Genomic DNA, 23,945 nt, shown 5'->3' with positions numbered 1-23,945 from the left:
TCACTGCTGCTGGTATAGAGGACATACAGTTGGAGGATGGGTGAACCAGGAATAGATTTCCCCTCGTACGTGGTGAAAATGAAGAAGGCCAGTCTTCCGGCTAGGGGCAGCCCTTCTGTCCTCCTTCCTGTCCAGTAGCTGCTAATCGCCAGGATCAAAGAAAGCAGGTTTGGGAGCTACTGAGCTGTGAGCAGTTGGGAAAGTCACTGTTTCACTCCAATAAACAACAAAAACAATTGTTCCAATTTCACAGGAAGAGCGGATATTGGTGGACTGAGTCCAAGTCAGAGGAACTTGGTGTCCCCATTAGTCTCTGGAACAGGGCTGCTCCCAAGCACAACCTCACCAAAATCAAGTAGATAAAAGGGAGAAGGGCCTGAGATTTTATGAGGTCACAAGTACGCTGTAGAAATGAGCTGAACTCATGGGCTTCACAACATCTTCTGCCAAGTCTCAAAAAGTTTGGAACAGTAACAGTAAAGTCAATTCCTCATTTCTGAAAAATTTGCCGTGAATATTCATTCCAGGCGAATGAGATCCTTTGAAAAAACATTCTACTTTGGAGGGACTGACGCCAAACCCACCTACTCAGTGAATTTAGCTGGATAGCTAATAGCTGAATTCGAAGTTCCTAGGAAAGTTTAACAATAAATTATATAATCTGGAATAATTAGAGTATAGGGTATTCTAGTAAACAAGTTCTGATTAATATGGAATTGATGATAATAATGATAGCAGCCAGCTAATGTTGATTCCAACTCACAGAGACCCTATAGGACAGAGTAGAATTGCCCCTACAGGGTTTCCAAGAAGCCGCTGGTAGATTTAAACTGCCAACCTTTTGGTTGGCAGCTGTAGCTCTTAACTGTTGTAGTTATTTATTTAAACAGGTCCCTAGGTGGCGCAGTGGCACAAAAGGTTTGCGCTCAACTGCTAACCTAAAGGTTGGTGGTTTTAACCCCCACTCCCCAGTGGAAATGCGAAAGAAAAGGCCTGGTGATGTGCTCCCATTAAGATTACAGCCAAGAAAACCCTGTGGAGCTGTTCTACTCTGTAACACATGTGGTTGCCATGAGTCACAATTGACTGAAAGGTAACTAACAACATTTATTTAAGTAGAGGAGTGGGAAAACAAACAAACAATACATGTCTAATTAGGCTTCCGTAATGGGGCATTAACTGGTGCAAAAGCCTCATTTTTGGAATAAGGGATGATAAATGCTGAACCGACTCAGGTCATCTGTACGGCTACCCCAAACAAGCGAGGTATTGATCCTAGCACAAAGTAAGAGCAGCCCCGGGACCCTGCTGATAGCTGCACACACCACTAATTCACCACAATGAGCAGGCACCTCTGAGCTCAATTAACCCTTATTCCCAAGGCCAGCCATAAACCCGGAGGTAAACATGGCTCTCCTGGCCCTTGCTTTCTATCAGTGAAATAGATCATTTCTATTGGAGGCTGAGGCGGGTTCCAGCTTATAAATTCACCTTGCTAATAAAGAGCCCGACGCTTCCAGTGTGAGTGTGTGGGCACTTGAATCATATAACATTGATTCCATAAATCAGGAAATTTTAAACTGCTGAGGGCATTTGTGATTTCTTCTGTCTTCCGTGGCTATTTGAAGGAAATATAAATGCTCTGGAGGGAGGGCAGGTGATAGCACGTGTCCCCTGGTGCAATTGTCGGCACACAGAACATTAGTTGTTAAATATGTACAGGAGGCTGAACGATTGCTTTCTTTCTTTTTTTTTATCCTTCCCTCTCTTTTTCCTTCTCACCACGACCATTGTTCAGAAGCAAATTGGAAATCTGGTAATTAGGCCCTGACTCACAATGTAGAGTTAGAGTTCTGAGCCAAAGTTCAACGGCCTGAAATGAAATTTAAACCAATTAATCTGTTAGATTTTTGTCGCTTGTCCGTGTTTTCTCAGCAATTCCCCCAGCACGTGGCCTTTGATCAACTCTCATACAAACGCTAAAATGTGTGCCTGCTGCTAGCAAGATGGGAATGACATTAACATGGTACTCATAAAACAATCAGAGCAGGGGAGCCCTCAAACAGCCAGGGCATAGTAATATTTAATAAAAGCACACACATAATCTTCAGAATTAGCATTTTGTGCCTTGCAGTACCTTTGGGAGAAGAGCTTTTATTTGTGGAGTGATCATTATTAGAACAAAGAAGAGCTACCTAATAATTTCCACTTTAACTCTGCAACGTGCCACGAGCATTTCAGAGCCATTATGCTAAACTGTGGTGGGGTAATCATGTTATTGTCATAGTTTGAAGGAAGGAAAATCTCCTCTACTTTGGTTGCTGGGGTGGGGGGTAGGAATAAAAACAGGCAAAAAATAAAATAAAACAAAAAATCAACTCCAAATACTTTTATTTTTAATGAGGCTTCAAACCAGGAACTGGCTGGCTGTCCTTGTGGGTCACTGGAGTGTGACAATTCATTGATGAAGGAGAAAGAGCCTTTTTATGAATTAAATCAAGAATTCGCTGGTAAAAGTGATTTTGAATATAAATGCCAACACCAGCTCCCCCATTCCATAATATTTTCTTGGAGATAGAATTGTATTGATTATTACGTCCTTGGGCTGGATTGAACTCTCTGTAAATCTTTTCACTGAAGCCAGGTGTGGTGACTATTGAAAGCAATCTTTTCCTATCTTCCTATTGTATCTCTCTGTGTATCCTGAGTGAAAGAAAAACAAGTCTCTACCTGCTGGAGATGTGCTCTGAGCGTTCTCAGAGAAAATGTACCCAAAAAGAAGAGGAAAGGAGGGGCTCAGGGTCTGTTAGTCAACACAGATTTTTTTTTTATTACTTACGAAAATTAGTATCAGTTTGCTCTAAAAAGTGCATCTGTTATCTCTTACACAATTAAACACACTGCTGTTATTTAATTTCTTATTATTGTAACATATTACCTTTTTATTATTATATTATCAAGGTAATGTACATGCTTATTGAAAAAATTCAAATCATACAGATGTCTATAGAGTAAAAATAGTCCCCCTTCTCCCTCAGCCCCACCCTAATCATAGTCCCTTTTCCTAAGGACTCCTGAGGACAGTTGGTGTACATCATTCCAGTCCTGTGTGTGTGATACCTGTTCACACAAAACTCTACATCCACGACTCCGCCCCCACACATACATATAGGCTTACACATATCATTCCTTAAATAAATAGGATCACACTATTCATTAGTTTGCAAATTGCTTTTTTCACTCACTAGTATATTCCTGACATCTTTCAATGTCAACATTTTTTCTCATCCATTCTGACAATACTCCTGGTATTTCTATAGCATGGATATACTATAGTTTATTTAACCACTACACTATTGGGGGACACCTAGACTTTTTTTGAAGGTTTTCTTACCATTACTGCAGTGAACATTTTGGAACCTGCAATTTGAGGCATTTTTGCAACAATTTCCTTTTCTGCTTTTAGCCTGCCAAGTTTGGAACTCTAGGGTCAAGTTGTAAAATGATGGCTTATGAATTCAGCCTATTAACATTTTGTTTGGCCTACAGATTTTTTTTTTTTCTTCTTAATGTTGGGTTAGTTGCCAACGTTTGGAACCTGGTGGTGCAGTGGTTAAGAGCTCAAAACCACCAGCCGTTCCTTGGAAACCCTATGGGGCAGTTCTATTCTGTCCTATAAAGTTGCTATGAGTTGGAATCAACTTGATGGCAGCAGGTTTGGTTTTTGGTTTTGGTTGCCACTTAAAGATTAGGAAATCTCACCTAGAAATCTCAGTTACTGGCTTCTTTTGCCCTATCAGTCGATCATACTACACTGGGCCAGCATTTGTGTGGGATGACCCAGGCTAAAGCTGAGTAGCATACACTGCCTACAGGCAGGGCATGTACTTTGGGATTCACCAACATCTCCATTATCTTCCATTGCTTCCCCTATCCTGAGCATTAGTGGCCGTTCCTTTCATGCTTGTTCTGAGATCCTGAGCTGCTGTATTGATTTGTATTTCTTGCCTCGGCCCACATGGACCTGTGAGTCTTGATGGCAGCTCTTAGGCCTGATCCCTTTAGCTGTTGTTTTTGTTGTTGTGTTCTATCAAGTCAATTTTTGACTCATAACTACCCCCATGTGACAGGGTAGAACTACTCCATAGGGTTTCCTAGGCTGTAATCTTTGTGGAAGCAGATCCCCAGGTCTTTCTCCTATGGAGCCTCTGGGTCGGTTTGAACCGCCACTGTTTTGGTTAGCGGCTGAGTGCTTTACAGTTGCACCACAAGGGCTCTTTTTAGCTAGTCACAGTGTTTTCCAACTTGCATGATTGGCACTTTGGAGTTCTTCATTTGTGGGGACTAGGCCATGGATTGCTGGATACTTAGCATTCTTGACCTGCAGGTACTAAATGTCCATAACACCTCCTCCCCATTCCTCTCTCTTAATGAGACAGCCCACATTTCCCTTACATATTTTTCCAACTTCAGTGGGAAGTATCACAGAACTTCCTCTCAAGACTGGTATAATAGGTGTGTAGGTGACTTTTAGAACACTTTCAGGTCGAAGCTTTGAAAGGGCTACTTGGCTTACCTGTTCTAAGAGTGGCATATAGTCTCTAAGCAAGAATAGAAGAATCTGGAGATAGGGATGGTTGAGGAGTGTGTCATTCTTTTACTGGAGTACTCCCTTCAGTATTTTTTCCTCTAAAAGATTAAGAAGATGGTGCTATATATTGTCTTCTCACCAGGTTGTCTGGAAGCTTGATGCTCTCTCTTTCCTCTAAGTAGTCGATGTAAAGCTTTGTTTCTGAATAGTCACTCACATAATTTGAAAATATTACCACTTTCCTTAAGAAGTGTTTGAAAATATACACACATGCATGCACACACATACTTTCATGCCTTCTGTGTTCTACAAATAACAAAAAGAGCAGAGAGAGAAGTCTAAAACTAACAGGTCTTTACCATGTTATTACATCTTTGCTATAGGCAAGTCTTTCAAAGCCACATAAACACACCTTTCTGCCTTCTTTTGACCAATCGTGAGAAAGCCTAAAAAAAAAGACTATATTTATCTAAAGAAGTGTGCTTGTGTGATTAAAAATTAAAATATAAATAGTTAGAAGGCATCTCAATGCTAACATGCATAATAAACACCAAGACCACCAGGTCATGGAATTTAATGACACCATTGGATTCCATACTTTGCCATCAGGCAGGACCTTCTCAAAACTGGTTCAGATAAATCAATATCCCATTGTTCTCAGAAGCGTCCAGAGATAGAGCTACACCATTTCTATGCTGCTCTAGCAGCTAAGTGTACCGAGTTAGAAATTTAAGAATTAAGATTTTCGAACGTTAACTAAAATACTTGCAAACTGCTTATATTTTAAAAGTCATACATAGCTATTAAATGTTGTTTATTTCTCTTGCAGGTTGCTTGAAATTATATATCATAATCTACCATTGATTTGAGACTACTCAATCATGCCTTTAAACATTTTTACTTTTAAGGGAAAATTTTGTTTAAGAAAAAGTCCCATGTCTTTCGAATATTGATAGCAACCTTTAAGTGTGTTAAAAATTGGGCAAGAATTTTCAAATCATGAGTAATTTACATCTTCTTGATTAACTATTTTGTTTTCAGGAGAACGTGGAGGAGAGAAAAGTCATCTGAGCTGCCCAGTTTTAGTTGTAAATACATTGCTCTGGGGTCTGCCAACATGAAATGTTTAGTTTGGATATTTCCAAACTTCTCTGTGTAATTTTATAAGATTAATTTGAATCAAAATCCAGCCCATTCTACTTGTTTGTGTAGTGGCACGTGAGCAATGGTCCCACCAGGCTGGGCTTAACATTTTCTTTTCTTCTTGCAAAAGTTAAATTATGATCTGTTGCCAAATTTGACGAAGTACAATGATCTTTTGCCAATCCTCTCATTGGCTTTGACGCTTGGAAAGTCAGTCTTGGATACTTAAACTTTTTATTAAAGAGGAGGGCCCCATTTTTCTCTCCTTGCACAACACATCCCTCAGCGTGGCAGTGTAGAGTTTAAAAATCCTTGGTGGTACCTCGAAGTGCCCTCTGAAAAATTTCAAAGATGTGATCCCAGAATTACATTTATACTCTAGCAATTCTGTTGAAAGTACGCCGTGCTTAACTACGTAAACCCCCTCCAGTCACAGTATTTACAAATATTTCCCATCTCCAAGGACCATTTATAATGGAAAAAGAAGATACGTGACATTTTGAAAAAGTCAGTTCTAGGGTTTAAAGCTTGGGAAAGACAACAAAGCAAAGGGCATGTGGAGGCTCTGTGGTCAGTCCTGACTCAGCTCTTTGGTTACACAATTCACCCTGAGTGACCTACATTCTCTGCATCTGTAAAATGGGATCCATGACGTTTATTTGACAAAATTGTAATGGTTTCTCATGTGAAAGGTTGCTCTGTGAGTGTTACAGAGAGAAGGCATGGCGCAAGAATAATTTCCTGCCTCTGCCTCCTCTCTTTCTTAGCTTCCCATTGAACAGACCTGTTTATCTAAACAGGTATGAGTTTTCTTTTCAGGAAATATATTTATGAAGCAAATATAGAAAGTTTATGGCATATTCCAAAAAGTTGCCTTTCTAAAAAAAGAATCTTTAGCGTTGCATAAATTTAAATTAACTCCTGGGTTTTATCTCATAAGATTTCAGGTGTGATAAAGATTTGGGGGAAATATATGTATTCTTAATAGGAACCATGAAAAGAATGCTCTTAAAAATGAAATTACGCCCTTAGGTTTCAGGTCCTCCTGCAGCTAGAAAATGCTGAGATCTTGAGGGACTTTCCGTTAGTAAAAAAGATAAAAGATTTTTTTTTTTTCTTTTTCTCAAGTCTCCCATCATTAAAGTTTGGTTCTAACAGCAGACTCCTTCTCTTTTTCATGTGTGTTGAAAAGCAGCTACTCCCTGTATCAAAGCCATCAGCCCGAGTGAAGGATGGACGACGGGAGGCGCGACTGTGATCATCATAGGGGACAATTTCTTTGATGGGTTACAGGTCATATTCGGTACCATGCTGGTCTGGAGTGAGGTAGGTGTTGTCTGAACATTAATATCTAATAGCTTGGTCTAGTCGAGGGTACTGTCTACACTTGAATTTCTAATAGAGTGTGTGGAATTTAGCAGTGGCACTCTGGGTGGGCCAGCCCCAGTCTACAGAACTTTGGGGCGCTAAGAAAGATGGGTGGGGTTTACCGGGAGGCAACACTTTCTACTGGACCAACTTCCACCCTCTGCCCCATATGCAGTGGGAGAGCTTCAGTTTTGTAATTTACCCTCTTGGGTTTGCCATGGTGTGAGGGTTCTATTGAATACCGGGAACTGAAAAGGAGATGCAAAATCCCATGATATACAGGATAAGCTCCATTTAAACTTCAGCAGGTTAGTCTTATCTGTGGATGGTGTGTAGATGGAGTCTACTGTAGGCTGATCTTCAAGGAATGCCATTCAAATGACAGTAATAATCTAGGTGTAGGGAGATCTCAACATACTCAAGGACCCTTCATCAGAGAGTGAGTGAGGTGCCTAGAAGAACCCAGGGCTTTTTCTGACCCTAGGGTTTTACAGCTCTCAGGCATCCCAGCATGTGACTGCAACCATATGAAAATGACTGTATTTGTGCAGTGCCTTCCAAACACTGTGATCATTATTTTAACTTGCAGTTGACTCGTCTGGCAATCACCAACATTAGCTCAAGGCTACAGAACATAAACATCAGTATTATATAGATGCCATGGCAAACTTGCCTATACTTTTTAAATCGTGAGCCTAGATTTCTCAGCCAGCATGCCTGCAGCTTCTTTCCTTTTACCTCACCAAAGTTTAGAATAAAATGCAGTGATAGGGCTGCAAGGCACCCTAGAGCACATTGATCCTGCTTGTTTTACAAAGAGTCATATTAATCACTAAACTTTATCGAGCACTTACTATAGTGCAGGCATTGTGCCGAGCTCTTGACACACATCACATGGCTTTTCTCTCAACCCTATGAGGTAAACACTCCTGTGGTTGTTAGCTTTGGTGGAGAGGGTCCCGACTTATGGCGACTCCGTGCACAATAGAATAAAATGCTGCCTGATCGTGTACCATTCCATGATTGGTTGCGGGTTGGACCATTGGGATCCATACGGTTTTCATTGGTTGATTTTTGGGAGCAGATCATCAGGCCTTTTTTCCTAGCCCACCTTAGTCTGGAAGCTCCATTGAAACCTATTCAGCATCATAGCAACACACAAGCCTTCACTGACAGATGGGTGGTAGCTGTGCGTGAAATGCATTGGCTGGGAATTGAACCTGGGTCTCTCACATTGAACTACCAATATCCCCTTTAGCACTTACTTTTCTTGATGAGGATACTAAGGCTTAGAGATGCATAGCTCCATAACCAGCCTGCAGCTGGGCAGAGCGCATAGAATTTAAGTGATATGTTTGTGGCTGCACAGAGAAGTCAGTAGCAGAACTTGAGCTAGAATGCAGGTTTTCTACTTCCATTTCTAATTATTCTCCCATGAATCCACTGTATAGCCCGTGTAGATGTTTTATTTGTGTTTTCTCTTTAGCGGGGCCAAAGAGTTGAGCAAAGAGTTAAGCCTGTGATGGTTGGGTATGTTTATCTTTCCAAAGCAGAGCTTGTCCTTTTTTGTAAGCCTTCCTTGTGCACTTCGCACTGCCAATAACCCACTCAGACAAGCCCCTTGCCAGCATGTGCTGCCTCTGGCTTTGTTTTTCCCAAGCAGCCAACAAGTGATATGCTCTTGGCTAGAGAATCAAAGCTCTTGTAAAGCTGAATCAGAGATGGGTTTCTCTGGCCACCCACCTAATTATTGTCCAAGTTGGAACATCCCAGGCATGAGAGGTGAACTGAGCTCCCTCTGCCAACTGCATTCCATTCTTTATTGGAACCATTGGGTTGTGAATTAGAAGTATCACCTTCATGTTTTGCTGCCACCTTCATGTCTTATTCCCTGTTCACTTGGCTACATGTGTAATAGCAATCCTCACAAGGACAGCCTCAACCAGGTCCTCTGGGCTGTATCTTCATCACTTTCTCTCCTTCTTCCTGTTGCTTTTCATGGAAGTTGGGGGAAGGGAAGAATAAGAACATAATATTGACTTCTTGCTTCATTTCACTGCAGTCAAAGTGAGGCCTTGAAGAGTGGGGCTCAGACTGTAACTTGGAAGTAGGTCCCTTTGACCCTGTGAGAATCAGGTGGCTTAGTCTGAAGCTTCCTTTAAATCTCTGTACCTGTCTTAGCCTGAGTAGACTGAATTGGTATGGAATAAGCACTTGACACATTAGGAAATCATTCATTTTCCCCTTTTGCCTTGTTGCTGGTCAAGGTCCCCCTTTCCTCCCAGTTTCCCTTTCTCATCTTTTTTTGGGATCAGGTTAATAAAGAAAAAAAAAGTTGCTGTTGAGGTGATTCTGACTCATGGCGACCCCATGTGTGTCAGAGTAGAACTGTACTCCGTAGAGTTTTCAATGGCTTATTTTTCAGAAGTAGATGGCCAGGCCTTTCTTCTGAGGCACCTCTGGGTAGACTTGAACCTCCAACCTCGTGGTTGGCAGCTGAGTGCATGTTTAACTGTTTGCGTCACCCAGGGGCTCCTAGGGAACAGGTTGTTGTTGTTAGCTGCTGTCAGGCCAGCCCTCAACTTGTGACGACCCCATGAACAAGGGGATCATACCATGGTAGCATTAGCCATTGGATATCTGCAATGGAGAGCTTGAACTTGGGCAGTTTTCATAATGATAGTCCTCACATTTCAGAAAAATGAGCTTTGCATGGGTCACCCATTTTGTTAATATTCTTAATTATTTACATATTAAATGTTCACACAAGCTTTTTAACAGACAGAATTTGCCTTTCTTTTAGTTCAGGGAGAGGATTTGGTACTGCCCTTAATCAAAAAATCCTTTGTGGAGTGGTGGGAAATTGAGAAATAATTACATTTACTTATGGTTTGTCCTACGTAGACACTTTATGGGTATTATTTAGTCCTCCTAACAGCCCTGTGTTGGATATTCTTATTATTCCCATTTTACAGATGAGGAAACTGAGTATCAGAGAGGTTAAGAACCTTCCTCAAGACCATAGTGCTAGATAGTGATAGAGATGAGATTTGAATTCCGCTTGGCACAGTGGTTAAGAGCTTGGCTGCTAACCAAAAAGTCAGCAGTTTGAATCCACCAGCTGCTCCTTGGAAACCCTATGGGGCAATTCTACTCTGTCCTATAGGGTCGCTATGAATCAGATCTACTCAATAACAACGAGTTTTTTGTTTGGTTTGTACTGTTTTTACAAAAGAAATAAAAGCCCAAGTTAATGAGAGAGCAAATGGACTCTTGAGGGAGAGAGAAGAACTGAAAGGGGAAAGAGAGAGAAAAAGACACGTATAGGAAGCCATTTAGAATTCTAGTAGAAGCAGTAAAAAACAGCAATGGTAGTAGTAACGATGGTTTTGGTTTTTAATCAAATAAAACCACATAGGGCAAAAAATATCATCCAAGTTTGGAGCCATTTCTCAAGGCTTGTATTAGGTAGAACCAGAACTCGACACTGTAAATATTTAAGAGAGGACAACTTGAAAAAGCTGTGGAAAATGCAAAATATGACTAGTATCAGCTAACATTCACTGGACACTTTAGTTTCTGCCAGGCACTATGTGCAGTGTTTGGCCTGGCTCTCATGCATGCCTCACAAGTATATACAACATTGCTTCCATTTACTGATGGAAATTGAGGCTTGGGGAGGTTTTAATAAGTTGCTCAATTATCAGGTGGTAGAGATGAGATTTGAACCCAGGGACTCCAACTCCAGGGCTTACTTTCTTAAAGTTCCATGATTTAGCCCATGCCGAGATTTTTACCCCAGGGTTTTACTTCATCCGACCAGAGTGTTCTGCCCACCATTGTCATTGATTCCTTGTGGTGGAGATATCTTGACAGTTACTATCATCTTCCAAAGTAAGGTAGAATTGGCATGCGGAGAATCAGAGAGTTGAGAGTGATTCCTTCATTTTCTAGCTGTACACGTTTGTGGTTGGAGCCACTGGCTTCTAGGAAGACTTTATCCTTCTGAAGTAAAGGATACATATCTTGTGTTAGGGACAGAAGACAACCTCTCCCTTCATCTACCTAAGTGACCTTGGGCAAGACAGTTAATTTGTTTGGGCCTCATCTCCAGAGGAGGACCCCTATCTAGCCAAAGTCATTGCCCCAGGATCACACAATCTCTTGAGGTTATGCCACCCCTAAGATCCAGTACTTTCTAGTTCTCAGTAGACTTTCATCGCTTCTCCATTTCCTCACTCTATGGCCCATAGCACCCAGGAAGCAGGCTGTTGGGCTAGGACGAACAGATAACATTTTAGATTAGCAGCTGATGCTATTATTTGGAGTCTTTTTTTAGCTAAAGAATTTAAGAAAGAGCCAGGGAAAACAGGGCCAGCTTAATTTACCTTCATCTGTGTTCTTCCCCTACCATCCCAATCTTTTGCAAATGAGTAGTTCAGTTTAGCTCACTGATTGCCCCCTGAGGGTTAGGAGAAAGAAAGGTGGCACTCCATTGTCCTCACTCAGGGCTGCCTTCGGAGAGCTCCCAGGTTCAGAGTGAACCGCATGGCTTACTTGGGAATTTGGTTTGCTGTCTTTGTTATTCTTCCTTCATTGTTTCTTCGCCTTTCTCCTTTGCCTCTTTTTAGAAATTATTTTACTGATATTCTTGTGTTCCTTACTCTACCTTACTCTAGCAGAACTTTTTTTTTTTTTTTTTTTTATAATAACTTTTATTAAGCTTCAAGTGAACGTTTACAAATCCAATCAGTCTGTCACATATAAGTTTACATACATCTCACTCCCTACTCCCACTTACTCTCCCCGTCTTGAGTCAGCCCTTTCAGTCTCTCCTTTCTTGACAATTTTGCCGGCTTCCCTCTCTCTCTATCCTCCCATCCCCCCTCCAGGCAAGAGTTGCCAACACAATCTCAAGTGTCCACCTGATATAATTAGCTCACTCTTCATCAGCATCTCTCTCCCACCCGCTGACCAGTCCCTTTCATTTCTGATGAGTTGTCTTCGGGGATGGTTCCTGTCCTGTGTCAGCTGAAGGTCTGGGGAGCATGGCCGCCGGGATTCCTCCAGTCTCAGTCAGACCATTAAGTTTGGTCTTGTTATGAGAATTTGGGGTCTGCATCCCACTGATCTCCTGCTCCCTCAGGGGTCCTCTGCTGAGCTCCCTGTCAGGGCAGTCATCGATTGTGGCCGGGCACCAACTAGTTCTTCTGGTCTCAGGATGATGTAGGTCTCTGGTTCATGTGGCCCTTTCTGTCTCTTGGGCTCTTAGTTGTCATGTGGGCTTGGTGTTCTTCATTTTCCTTTGCTCCAGGTGGGTTGAGACCAATTGCTGCATCTTAGATGGCTGCTTGTTAGCATTTAAGACCCCAGACGCCACATTTCGAAGTGGGATGCAGAATGATTTCATAATAGAATTATTTTGCCAATTGACTTAGAAGTCCCCGCAAACCATGTTCCCCAGACCCCCGCGCTTGCTCCGCTGACCTTTGAAGCATTCATTTTATCCCGGAAACTTCTTTGCTTTTGGTCCAGTCCAATTGAGCTGACCTTCCATGTATTGAGTGTTGTCTTTCCCTTCACCTAAAGCAGTTCTTATCTACTGATTAATCAATAAAAAACCCTCTCCCACCCTCCCTCCCTCCCCCCCTCGTAACCACAAAAGTATGTGTTCTTCTCAGGTTTACTATTTCTCAAGATCTTATAATAGTGGTCTTATACAATATTTGTCCTTTTGCCTCTGACTAATTTTGCTCAGCATAATGCCTTCCAGGTTCCTCCATGTTATGAAATGTTTCAGAGATTCGTCACTGTTCTTTATCGATGCGTAGTATTCCATTGTGTGAATATACCACAATTTATTTACCCATTCATCCGTTGATGGACACCTTGGTTGCTTCCAACTTTTTGCTATTGTAAACAGAGCTGCAATAAACATGGGTGTGCATATATCTGTTTGTATGAAGGCTCTTGTATCTCTAGGGTATATTCCTAGGAGTGGGATTTCTGGGTTGTATGGTAGTTCTATTTCTAACTGTTTAAGATAACGCCAGATAGATTTCCAAAGTGGTTGTACCATTTTACATTCCCACCAGCAGTGTATGAGAGTTCCAATCTCTCCGCAGCCTCTCCAACATTTATTATTTTGTGTTTTTTGGATTAATGCCAGCCTTGCTGGTGTGAGATGGAATCTCATCGTAGTTTTAATTTGCATTTCTCTAATGGCTAATGATCGAGAGCATTTTCTCATGTATCTGTTGGCTGCCTGAATATCTTCTTTAGTGAAATGTGTGTTCATATCCTTTGCCCACTTCTTGATTGGGTTGTTTGTCTTTTTGTGGTTGAGTTTTGACAGAATCATGTAGATTTTAGAGATCAGGCGCTGGTCGGAGATGTCATAGCTGAAAATTCTTTCCCAATCTGTAGGTGGTCTTTTTACTCTTTTGGTGAAGTCTTTAGATGAGCATAGGTGTTTGATTTTTAGGAGCTCCCAGTTATCGGGTTTCTCTTCATCATTTTTGGTAATGTTTTGTATTCTGTTTATACCTTGTATTAGGGCTCCTAGGGTTGTCCCAATTTTTTCTTCCATGATCTTTATCGTTTTAGTCTTTATGTTTAGGTCTTTGATCCACTTGGAGTTAGTTTTTGTGCATGGTGTGAGGTATGGGTCCTGTTTCATTTTTTTGCAAATGGATATCCAGTTATGCCAGCACCATTTGTTAAAAAGGCTATCTTTTCCCCAGTTAATTGACACTGGTCCTTTGTCAAATATCAGCTGCTCATACGTGGATGGATCTATGTCTGGGTTCTCAATTCTGTTCCATTGGTCTATGTGTCTGTTGTTGTACCAATACCAGGCTGTTTTGACTACTGTGGCTGTATAATAGTTTCTGAAGTCAGGTAAGGTGAGGCCTCCCACTTTCTTCTTCTTTTTCAGTAGTGCTTTGCTTATCCGGGGCTTCTTTCCGTTCCATATGAAATTGGTGATTTGTTTCTCTATCCCCTTAAAATATGACATTGGAATTTGGATCGGAAGTGCGTTAAATGTATAGATGGCTTTTGGTAGAATAGACATTTTTACTATGTTAAGTCTTCCTATCCATGAGCAAGGTATGTTTTTCCACTTAAGTATGTCCTTTTGAATTTCTTGTAGTAGAGCTTTGTAGTTTTCTTTGTATAGGTCTTTTACATCCTTGGTAAGATTTATTCCTAAGTATCTTATCTTCTTGGGGGCTATTGTGAATGGTATTGATTTGGTTATTTCCTCTTCGGTGTTCTTTTTGTTGATGTAGAGGAATCCAAGTGATTTTTGTATGTTTATTTTATAACCTGAGACTCTGCCAAACTCTTCTATTAGTTTCAGTAGTTTTCTGGAGGATTCCTTAGGGTTTTCTGTGTATATAATCATGTCATCTGCAAATAGTGATAACTTTACTTCTTCCTTGCCAATCCGGATACCTTTTATTTCTTTGTCTAGCCTGATTGCCCTGGCTAAGACTTCCAACACGATGTTGAATAAGAGCGGTGATAAAGGGCATCCTTGTCTGGTTCCCGTTCTCAAGGGAAATGCTTTCAGGTTCTCTCCATTTAGAGTGACATTGGCTGTTGGCTTTGCATAGATGCCCTTTATTATGTTGAGGAATTTTCCTTCAATTCCTATTTTGGTAAGAGTTTTTATCATGAATGGGTGTTGGACTTTGTCAAATGCCTTTTCTGCATCAATTGATAAGATCATGTGGTTTTTGTCTTTTGTTTTATTTATGTGATGGATTACATTAATGGTTTTTCTGATATTAAACCAGCCTTGCATACCTGGTATAAATCCCACTTGATCAGGGTGAATTATTTTTTTGATGTGTTGTTGGATTCTATTGGCTAGAATTTTGTTGAGGATTTTTGCATCAATGTTCATGAGGGATATAGGTCTATAATTTTCTTTTTTTGTAATGTCTTTACCTGGTTTTGGTATCAGGGAGATGGTGGCTTCATAGAATGAGTTGGGTAGTATTCCGTCATTTTCTATGCTTTGGAATACCTTTAGTAGTAGTGGTGTTAACTCTTCTCTGAAAATTTGGTAGAACTCTGCAGTGAAGCCGTCCGGGCCGGGACTTTTTTTTGTTGGGAGTTTTTTGATTACCGTTTCAATCTCTTTTTTTGTTATGGGTCTATTTAGTTGTTCTACTTCTGAATGTGTTAGTTTAGGTAGGTAGTGTTTTTCCAGGAATTCATCCATTTCTTCTAGGTTTTCAAATTTGTTAGAGTACAATTTTTCGTAGTAATCTGAAATGATTCTTTTAATTTCATTTGGTTCTGTTGTGATGTGGTCCTTCTCATTTCTTATTCGGGTTATTTGTTTCCTTTCCTGTATTTCTTTAGTCAGTCTAGCCAATGGTTTATCAATTTTGTTAATTTTTTCAAAGAACCAGCTTTTGGCTTTGTTAATTCTTTCAATTGTTTTTCTGTTCTCTAATTCATTTAGTTCAGCTCTAATTTTTATTATTTGTTTTCTTCTGGTGCCTGATGGATTCTTTTGTTGCTCACTTTCTATTTGTTCAAGTTGTAGGGACAGTTCTCTGATTTTGGCTCTTTCTTCTTTTTGTATGTGTGCATTTATTGATATAAATTGGCCTCTGAGCACTGCTTTTGCTGTGTCCCAGAGGTTTTGATAGGAAGTATTTTCATTCTCGTTGCTTTCTATGAATTTCCTTATTCCCTCCTTGATGTCTTCTATAACCCAGTCTTTTTTCAGGAGGGTATTGTTCATTTTCCAAGTATTTGATTTCTTTTCCCTCGTTTTTCTGTTATTGATCTCTAGTTTTATTGCCTTGTGATCTGAGAAGATGCTTTGTAATATTTCGATGTTTTGGACTCTGCAAAGGTTTGTTTTATGTCCTAATATGTGGTCTATTCTAGAGAATGTTCCATGTGCGCTGGAAAAAAAAGTATATTTTGCAGCAGTTGGGTGGAGAGTTCTGTATAAGTCAATGAGGTCAAGTTGGTTGATTGTTGTAATTAGATCTTCCGTGTCTCTGTTGAGCTTCTTGCTGGATGTCCTGTCCTTCTCCGAAAGTGGTGTGTTGAAGTCTCCTACTATAATTGTGGAGGTATCTATCTCGCTTTTCAGTTCTGTTAAAATTTGATTTATGTATCTTGCAGCCCTGTCATTGGGTGCGTAAATATTTAATATGGTTATGTCTTCCTGATCAATTGTCCCTTTTATCATTATATAGTGTCCTTCTTTATCCTTTGTGGTGGATTTAAGTCTAAAGTCTATTTTGTCAGAAATTAATATTGCTACTCCTCTTCTTTTTTGCTTATTGTTTGCTTGATATACTTTTTTCCATCCTTTGAGTTTTAGTTTATTTGAGTCTCTAAGTCTAAGGTGTGTCTCTTGTAGGCAGCATATAGATGGATCGTGTTTCTTTATCCAGTCTGTGACTCTCTGTCTCTTTATTGGTGCATTTAGTCCATTTACATTCAGGGTAATTATAGATAAATAAGTTTTTAGTGCTGTCATTTTGATGCCTTTTTATGTGTGTTGTTGACAATTTCATTTTTCCACATACTTTTTTGTGCTGAGGCGTTTTTCTTAGTAAATTGTGAGATCCTCATTTTCATAGTGTTTGACTTTATGTTAGTTGAGTCGTTACGTTTTTCTTGGTTTTTGTCTTGAGTTATAGAGTTGTTATACCTTTTTGTGGTTACCTCATTATATACCCCTATTTTTCTAAGTAAAAACCTAACTTGTATTGTTCTATATCGCCTTGTATCACTCTCCATATGGCAGTTCAATGCCTCCTGTATTTAGTCCCTCTTTTTGATTATTGTGATCTTTTACCTATTGACTTTCATGATTCCCTGTTATGTGTATTTTTTTTTTTTAATTAATCTTAATTTGTTTGTTTTTGTGATTTCCCTATTTGAGTTGATATCAGGACGTTCTGTTTTGTGACCTTGTGTTGTGCTGATATCTGATATTATTGGTTCTCTGACCAAACAATATCCTTTAGTATTTCTTGTAGCTTTGGTTTGGTTTTTGCAAATTCTCTAAACTTGTGTTTGTCTGTAAATATCTTAATTTCGCCTTCATATTTCAGAGAGAGTTTTGCTGGATATATGATCCTTGGCTGGCAGTTTTTCTCCTTCAGTGTTCTGTATATGTCGTCCCATTCCCTTCTTGCCTGCATGGTTTCTGCTGAGTAGTCAGAACATATTCTTATTGATTCTCCCTTGAAGGAAACCTTTCTTTTCTCCCTGGCTGCTTTTAAAATTTTCTGTTTATCTTTGGTTTTGGTGAGTTTGATGATAATATGTCTTGGTGTTTTTCTTTTTGGATCAATCTTAAATGGGGTTCGATGAGCATCTTGGATAGATATCCTTTCGTCTTTCATGATGTCAGGGAAGTTTTCTGTCAGAAGTTCTTCAACTATTTTCTCTGTGTTTTCTGTCCCTCCTCCCTGTTCTGGGACTCCAATCACCCGCAGGTTATCCTTCTTGATAGAGTCCCACATAATTCTTAGGGTTTCTTCATTTTTTTTAATTCTTTTATCTGATTTTTTTTCAGCTATGTTGGTGTTAATTCCCTGGTCCTCCAGATGTCCCAGTCTGCATTCTAATTGCTCGAGTCTGCTCCTCTGACTTCCTATTACGTTGTCTAATTCTGTTATTTTATTGTTAATCTTTTGGATTTCTACATGTTGTCTCTCTATGGATTCTTGCAACTTATTAATTTTTCCAGTATGTTCTTGAATAATCTTTTTGAGTTCTTCAACAGTTTTATCAGTGTGTTCCTTGGCTTTTTCTGCAGATATCCTAATTTCATTTGTGATATCATTAAGCATTCTGTAAATTAGTTTTTTATATTCTGTATCTGATAATTCCAAAATTGTATCTTCATTTGGGAAAGATTTTGATTCTTTTGTTTGGGGGGTTGGAGAAGCTGTCCCGGTCTGCTTCTTTAAGTGGTTTGATATGGATTGTTGTCTCCGAGCCATCACTGGGAAACTAGTTTTTCCAGAAAATCCGCTAAAAAAAAAACTGCAGTCAGATCCCTATCAGAGTTCTCCCTTTGGCTCAGGCTATTCAGATGTTAATGAAGCCGCCTGGGAAGGGTGGGGGAGGGAACAGAGAGATAGGAGAGTAGCACCTCAGAATATAGCCAGAGTTGCTTGTCTTGCTTGGAATGACTGTTATATCTGAGATTCCCGCGGGCGCGTCGCCTATGTGTGCTGGCTGTGTGGAGATTGCCCCTGGGGGGTCTGGCCCGCTGGAGTCACGGTCAGATCCTCCGCTTCCAGCCCCACGCCCAGCGTCAAGGCTCCCCTGCTGGGACGGTGCACTCTCAACTCCAAAATCAGTCGGTGCCTCCCGGGGACTTCTCGTCTCTCCAGCCGCGTGGCCGTGCCGCCCCCGTGAACTAGGTGGGCCCCCTCCCGGGGTTAGTTCAGATGGGTGGAGTAGCTCCCTGTGCTTGTGCCGCAACCGAGTGTCCTGGCTGGAACGCTGTTCTCCCCACTCCAATACCAGTCGCTGCCTCCCGGGGACTTCTCCTACCGGCTGCGTCCCACGCCGCCCGCGCGACCCGGCTGGTCCCCTTCCCGGGGTTAGTTCAGGGGGTGGAGCAACTCTCCGTGTTTATGGCGTACCTGCGTGCAGTCCTAATCCCTGCGGGACGGTTCCCCAGCTCGGATGCTGCTCTTTCTGCTCCAAGATCAGTCACTGCCTCCCGGGGACTTCTCCTACCGGCTGCGTCCCACGCCGCCCGTGGAACCAGCTGGTCCCCCTCCCGGGGTTAGTTCAAGGGGGTGGAGCAGGTCTCTGTGCTTGTGCCGTACCTGACTGGTACGCTGGCTCCAGGCTCTGGAAACAATCGCTGCTTCCCCGTATTAGTTCGTTCTCCATCTCTAAATCTGTGTTTGTTGTTCAGGGTTCGTAGATTGTTATGTATGTGATCGATTCACTTGTTTTTCCGTGTCTTTGTTGTAAGAGGGATCCGAGGTAGCGTCTGCCTAGTCCGCCATCTTGGCTCCGCCCTCCCTAGCAGAACTTTTAAAAATCCTTGTAGTGTTTTATATATAAATTCAGGAAAGCCAACAAGGTTGTGTGTTAATTTTTAATGTGGGATAAGTTTTTTCTTGACCAGATATCCACTTGATTGTTCTTATTTTCTCACCAACACGTGATTTAGAGCAGGAAGGTGTTCATGCTCCGGGTCTGTGGAACTAATATTTATTTTAATATCTCCTCTGAAGTCCTTTAATTTCTGAACAATGAATACTGGTTGGCTTGCCTGCTGGGCATATAGCACTGTTGTGGGTACTATGGGGCTATTAAGACAAATTCCGTCTTGTGGGATTTGATGTTTTATTTGGAAAGACAGCTTGCTCCTATGAAGCAAATTACAAAGTTATATAATATGCTTATATAATCTAGTATTAAATTTGTGGTTTACAATTCTAAGCAAGATTCTATAAGGCAGAGAGAGTGCTGTAGTCAGAGTAGACTGGTCACATAGGTTAAAATGTACTAATGTACCATGTACTAATCTCCGTGCAAGGTATTTTAGGTTTCCACATTCATTTTATTTATTCATTGACATATCTGTGATAATTCATACTGCTAAAGGTATTTAAGCTGCCTGTAAAGAAGCATTACAGTGGGATTGGCGGGGAGCAAAGGGTGGAGGGAACTGAGGACAGTATTCTAACCAAGGGTGTAGGCTGCATGGAGCAGTGGTGGGTACAGAGTCAGTCGGGAGACCTGGATATTAACTGCAGTCCTTCCGTTGCCCAATGATAGGATCTAGATTCTAGTCAGTGCTGCCCATTGGGCCTTAGTTTCCCCATCTGAGAATGAGCGGCTTAGACTAAGTTCTCTCTGTTCAGTCGGTGCTACGATTTTAAGAATTCTTCTATCTAGAGTTTATCCCTCTGAGAAACCCCCTAAGTAAGGAGAGAGTGGTGATGGGTGGGAAATAGCTTCTTTTCTTCTACTATTGTTCTTTTTTCCTCTAGAACCCACTAGGGATACACAATACCATGTTTATTTGCAAAAGGATTCTGTGAACTTCTTCACACCAATTTAATTAGGTACAAAATTGGATCTCACTATTGATATGTCTTCAGTCAATATTTTTACTCCTGTGTCTCAGATTCAGTTATCTTATATAAATCTAAGACTTCTACCACAATGTTGCCCTAATTCATCATCCAGTTAGTTCAATGGAATACTAGTTCTTTGAGATATTAATAGGTACCCCATGAGAGATTAAGGAGGGAGGTTTTTCCAGCTAAGTTTGGAAAATGTTGAGTCAAACAAATTCAGCTGGTCCTTGTTTAAGGCCTTTGCAGAGCTTTTAAGTTGCTACAAGCACTGTGAATACCGAAGGTGCCCCAATGCCCAAACTTTTGTGGCAATGAGTCCTTTTGTTCAGGGACCTCCTTACAGGAAAATATTTTGGTGGTGGCTGAGGCACATTTGGATTTCATATTAATGAAGCAAAATTATAAGATTGAATCATGATGTAATTGGGTTGAGATAAATGTGAGAGAATCATCTGAACTATTTGCAGAGTAATTATTCAGATTAGACCAGGAATGTGTAGCTGTTATTCTTTTATGTTGCAAGGCTTTGAACAGTGTTTGTTTAATATTTTGCGTTTGGTTTCAGCCAGTGCACACTTGGCACTAGATGTCATTTGATTTTGTAAGGCAGCTATACTTAAGGATTGCCTGGACCACTTAGCTCAGACGGGAGAAGCTGAAGGGTATGTGTCACTGTATATTGCCCCTGTATGGGGCTGGTTAGCCTCATATAAGGGCTACACAGGATCTTCTCATCCTCAGTTATATGCTTTCTTCATCCACACTCCAAGAATCAGGGAGAGGTCAAAGAAACTGCTGAGGGGAGACCTGTGGGCCAATATAGTTGGGTATATGGCAGTTTTGGGGGCTGAATTCCAAAAGTGGAAAACAAGATTTTAAATACAGTTCTTGATTTCTTCTTTTTTTTAGATCTGTCTCTACTTTCCATTCTCATTTGGACACGTAGCTCAGAGGAATGGTTGTAAATAAATAGCATTGCTCCTCTGTGATTTTAAAGAATGAATGGCTCAAACGCAGGCGTGTATCTCACTGGAAGTTCCCCAGGCCTTCTTGCCAGGTCTTGATTTTTTACTGAACCACATGTAGAGTCACAGAATTTTCAGGGGATTGAGGAACTTTTCCAGTCACCAAGCGCAAGTCTTATTTTTTAAGTGAGGGAAAAGAGGCTCCAGAGAGGTAAAGTAGCTTGCCCAGGGAACACATTCGCTACTTAGTGTTGGAATTACAGCCCAGTTTTCCTGACACCAGGCCTCCCCCTCAATTCAGCTTTATGCCGTACCTGGTTTTCTCCTGACCTTTCCACAGGCTTTTAACATACTTCTTCACATTTACCAAACCTTGCTAAATTTTACACATGACGACACCAGCACCCTAATTCTGTTCTCTATATCACGCTGTGTGCGAGATGTGTGTGTGTGTTGTGTGCCGTCAAGTCAATTCTGACTCATAGTGACCTTGTAGGACTGTGTAGAACTGCCATATAGGGCTTCCAAGGAGCGGCGGGTGAATTTGAACCTCCGACCTTTTGGTTAGAATATGAGCTCTTAACCAGTATGCCGCCAGAGCTCTGTATATGAGATACAATCCCAGTAACATGAAAATGAAAATTAAGAAAGATGGGAAAAGACAGTATCTCAAAAATAATTTTATAATATGAATGATACAATATAAATAATTCTGTGTCTACTTATTTTGCATCTATTTAGGCTCACCTGTGTAAGTTTTGTGAAAAGTTGATTCAATAGGTGGCTTTAAAATAGTTCATAGTTGCCTATATTTTTCCGAATATAGAAGTTCCAAAGTCTATATTTAACCTGTGCTTACTGCCCACCTATGATATGGAAGGTGCTTAATGCAAAATTATAAACTTTACTTGTAAAGGATAAAAAGAGCCATCAGAATCAGTTGTATTAAACTTTGAACATGATTTTTGAAGAACAGCTTTCAAAGCCACGTTATTTTATGGAAAATAGCTTCTAGAGGAGCCAGCCTGTTTAAAAAAAAAAAAAAAGCTTCTAGAGGAGCCAGCCTGTTTAAAAATATATATATATATATATATATATACATATATAGTTATTCCTATGGCCTTTTTAACACAGTACAGCCATGCTGACTTTGTTCTGAAAATGCTTTAGTCTCTATTTTCATAGACTAAGGAGCCTGAAGCCTGTCCTTTCTCTATATTGATAATTATGAAATAGTTAAAAATGATGTTAAGGGGACATTTTTTCAGCCAGTTGTTTACAGTACATTCAGGAGGTACTTGCATGTTCCTTGATAATGGGGCCATAGAAGTGTGATGTGTTTCTAGTTTTAATGTGACTCAAAGACAATTCACATCTGGCTGCAGTCATGTGACTTTATGCAGAAAACATCTATCTGTGTAGTATTGTACTCGTGTCAGACATGTGCTCAGTGCTAACTGCCGAAACAGTTCCCTGATGACTGGAAAGAGAAACCTTCCTCCTTACGAAACCTTCACTGGCTTCTTTCCTACAGCCACAATGTGCCTCTGTTTGGGATTCAAGCATGCCATCATAAAGCTCCTATCTTTCTTTTCAACATTACCCTTCACTGTTCATTATCGTCCCTGGTGGCACAGTGGTTAAGTGCTCGGCCGCTAACCGAAAGGTCAGCAATTGGGATCCACCAACGAGAAAGATGCAGTCAGCGTCCGTGAAGATGACAGCCTTGGAAACCTATGGGGCAGTTCTACTCTGTCCTGTAGGGTCTCTGTGAGTTGAAATCGACTCGATGGCAACGGGTTTAATGGGTTGATCTTATGTTCTAGGCGCACTGAATTCTTAGCTGCTCCTTGTGCCTGCAGTGGCACTCACAGTTTTATCTTGCTCACTCCTCCTCCCAGAATGCTTTTCCTTCTTTTTTTGTGCCCATATCTTTCTGCCCCAGATCTAGTTCAAATACCGGCTTTATCTATGAAACCTTCCCTGACGGCTTCAGGTATATTTTCTCTTGTGTCTGAATTCCTGTATTGCCTTACCTGTACCATATTATTCCTTATAACTTTCTATCTTTAATTATTGTGACTTAATGACATATCCTCTCCCTTGAGGGTGGGGAATTCATGCCAAATTCAGCTCAGTCGTTCACAGTGCCTAGCACCGAGCCTTGTATGTCAGAAGCATGGATGAAAATTTGTTGAGTGATGCTACTTCCACTTTCTTCCTTCATTTATTCAAACATATGCTCCTTTAGTAGCCATTGTATTCAATGGTGCTTCAAAGCGTCAGTATCTGATAGAGTGTAGTTTAGTTTTTGTGAATGCATGCATGCGGAGATAGTTTAAGTTTAGATAAATTTCTTACGCAGTGAAGCATGTACAGAAATACGTTAATATAAATCTACTGGTAATGGTGAGGATTAAGTAGTGATAAAACTAACACTTTTTGAGTGGTTGATAAGCATTACAGGCATTATGTTAAGTAATCCTTGTTACGTCAATTAGTGCTGTCAGATAGCTATCCTTCTTCCCACCCCCAGATAATGAAACCGAAGGCCAGAGAGGGTAAGCGACTTCCCAAAAGTAACACAGCTGGTTTATTGGACCTGAGATTTTAACTAAAATCCATCGAACTCCAGAATGATCTCTAAACCATCTAATATGGGTATAATAAAACCTCATTTTTACAATCTCAACTCCCTAAAACTCTGTGTGAAACCAGAAGCAAGGAAAACAAAACAAAAGTCTCTGGGGTTAACCAGGACAGTAATTCTAAAGA

The 23,945-nt window shown here is 40.7% G+C and overlaps 1 protein-coding gene across 5 annotated transcripts in view; it reads left to right on the top strand.

The window, feature by feature from the left end:
* Nucleotides 1-23,945, top strand: part of EBF1 (EBF transcription factor 1) — a 447,546-nt gene that overhangs the window by 315,333 nt on the left and 108,268 nt on the right. For 3 of the 5 annotated variants that reach the window (XM_049874228.1, XM_049874226.1, XM_049874230.1), the window contains exon 9: nucleotides 6,927-7,060. In XM_049874228.1, coding sequence (XP_049730185.1) covers nucleotides 6,927-7,060 — 134 coding nt within the window. The remainder of the gene's footprint in view (nucleotides 1-6,926; nucleotides 7,061-23,945) is intronic. The other 2 variants (XM_049874229.1, XM_049874227.1) reach the window with 1 other exon arrangement.

This window comes from Elephas maximus, chromosome 2 (assembly GCF_024166365.1).
Source record: "Elephas maximus indicus isolate mEleMax1 chromosome 2, mEleMax1 primary haplotype, whole genome shotgun sequence".
In the NCBI taxonomy this organism is placed as follows: Eukaryota; Metazoa; Chordata; class Mammalia; order Proboscidea; family Elephantidae; genus Elephas; species Elephas maximus.
Note: the sequence above shows the minus strand (reverse complement) of the source record. Positions and strands in the feature narration are given on the sequence as shown.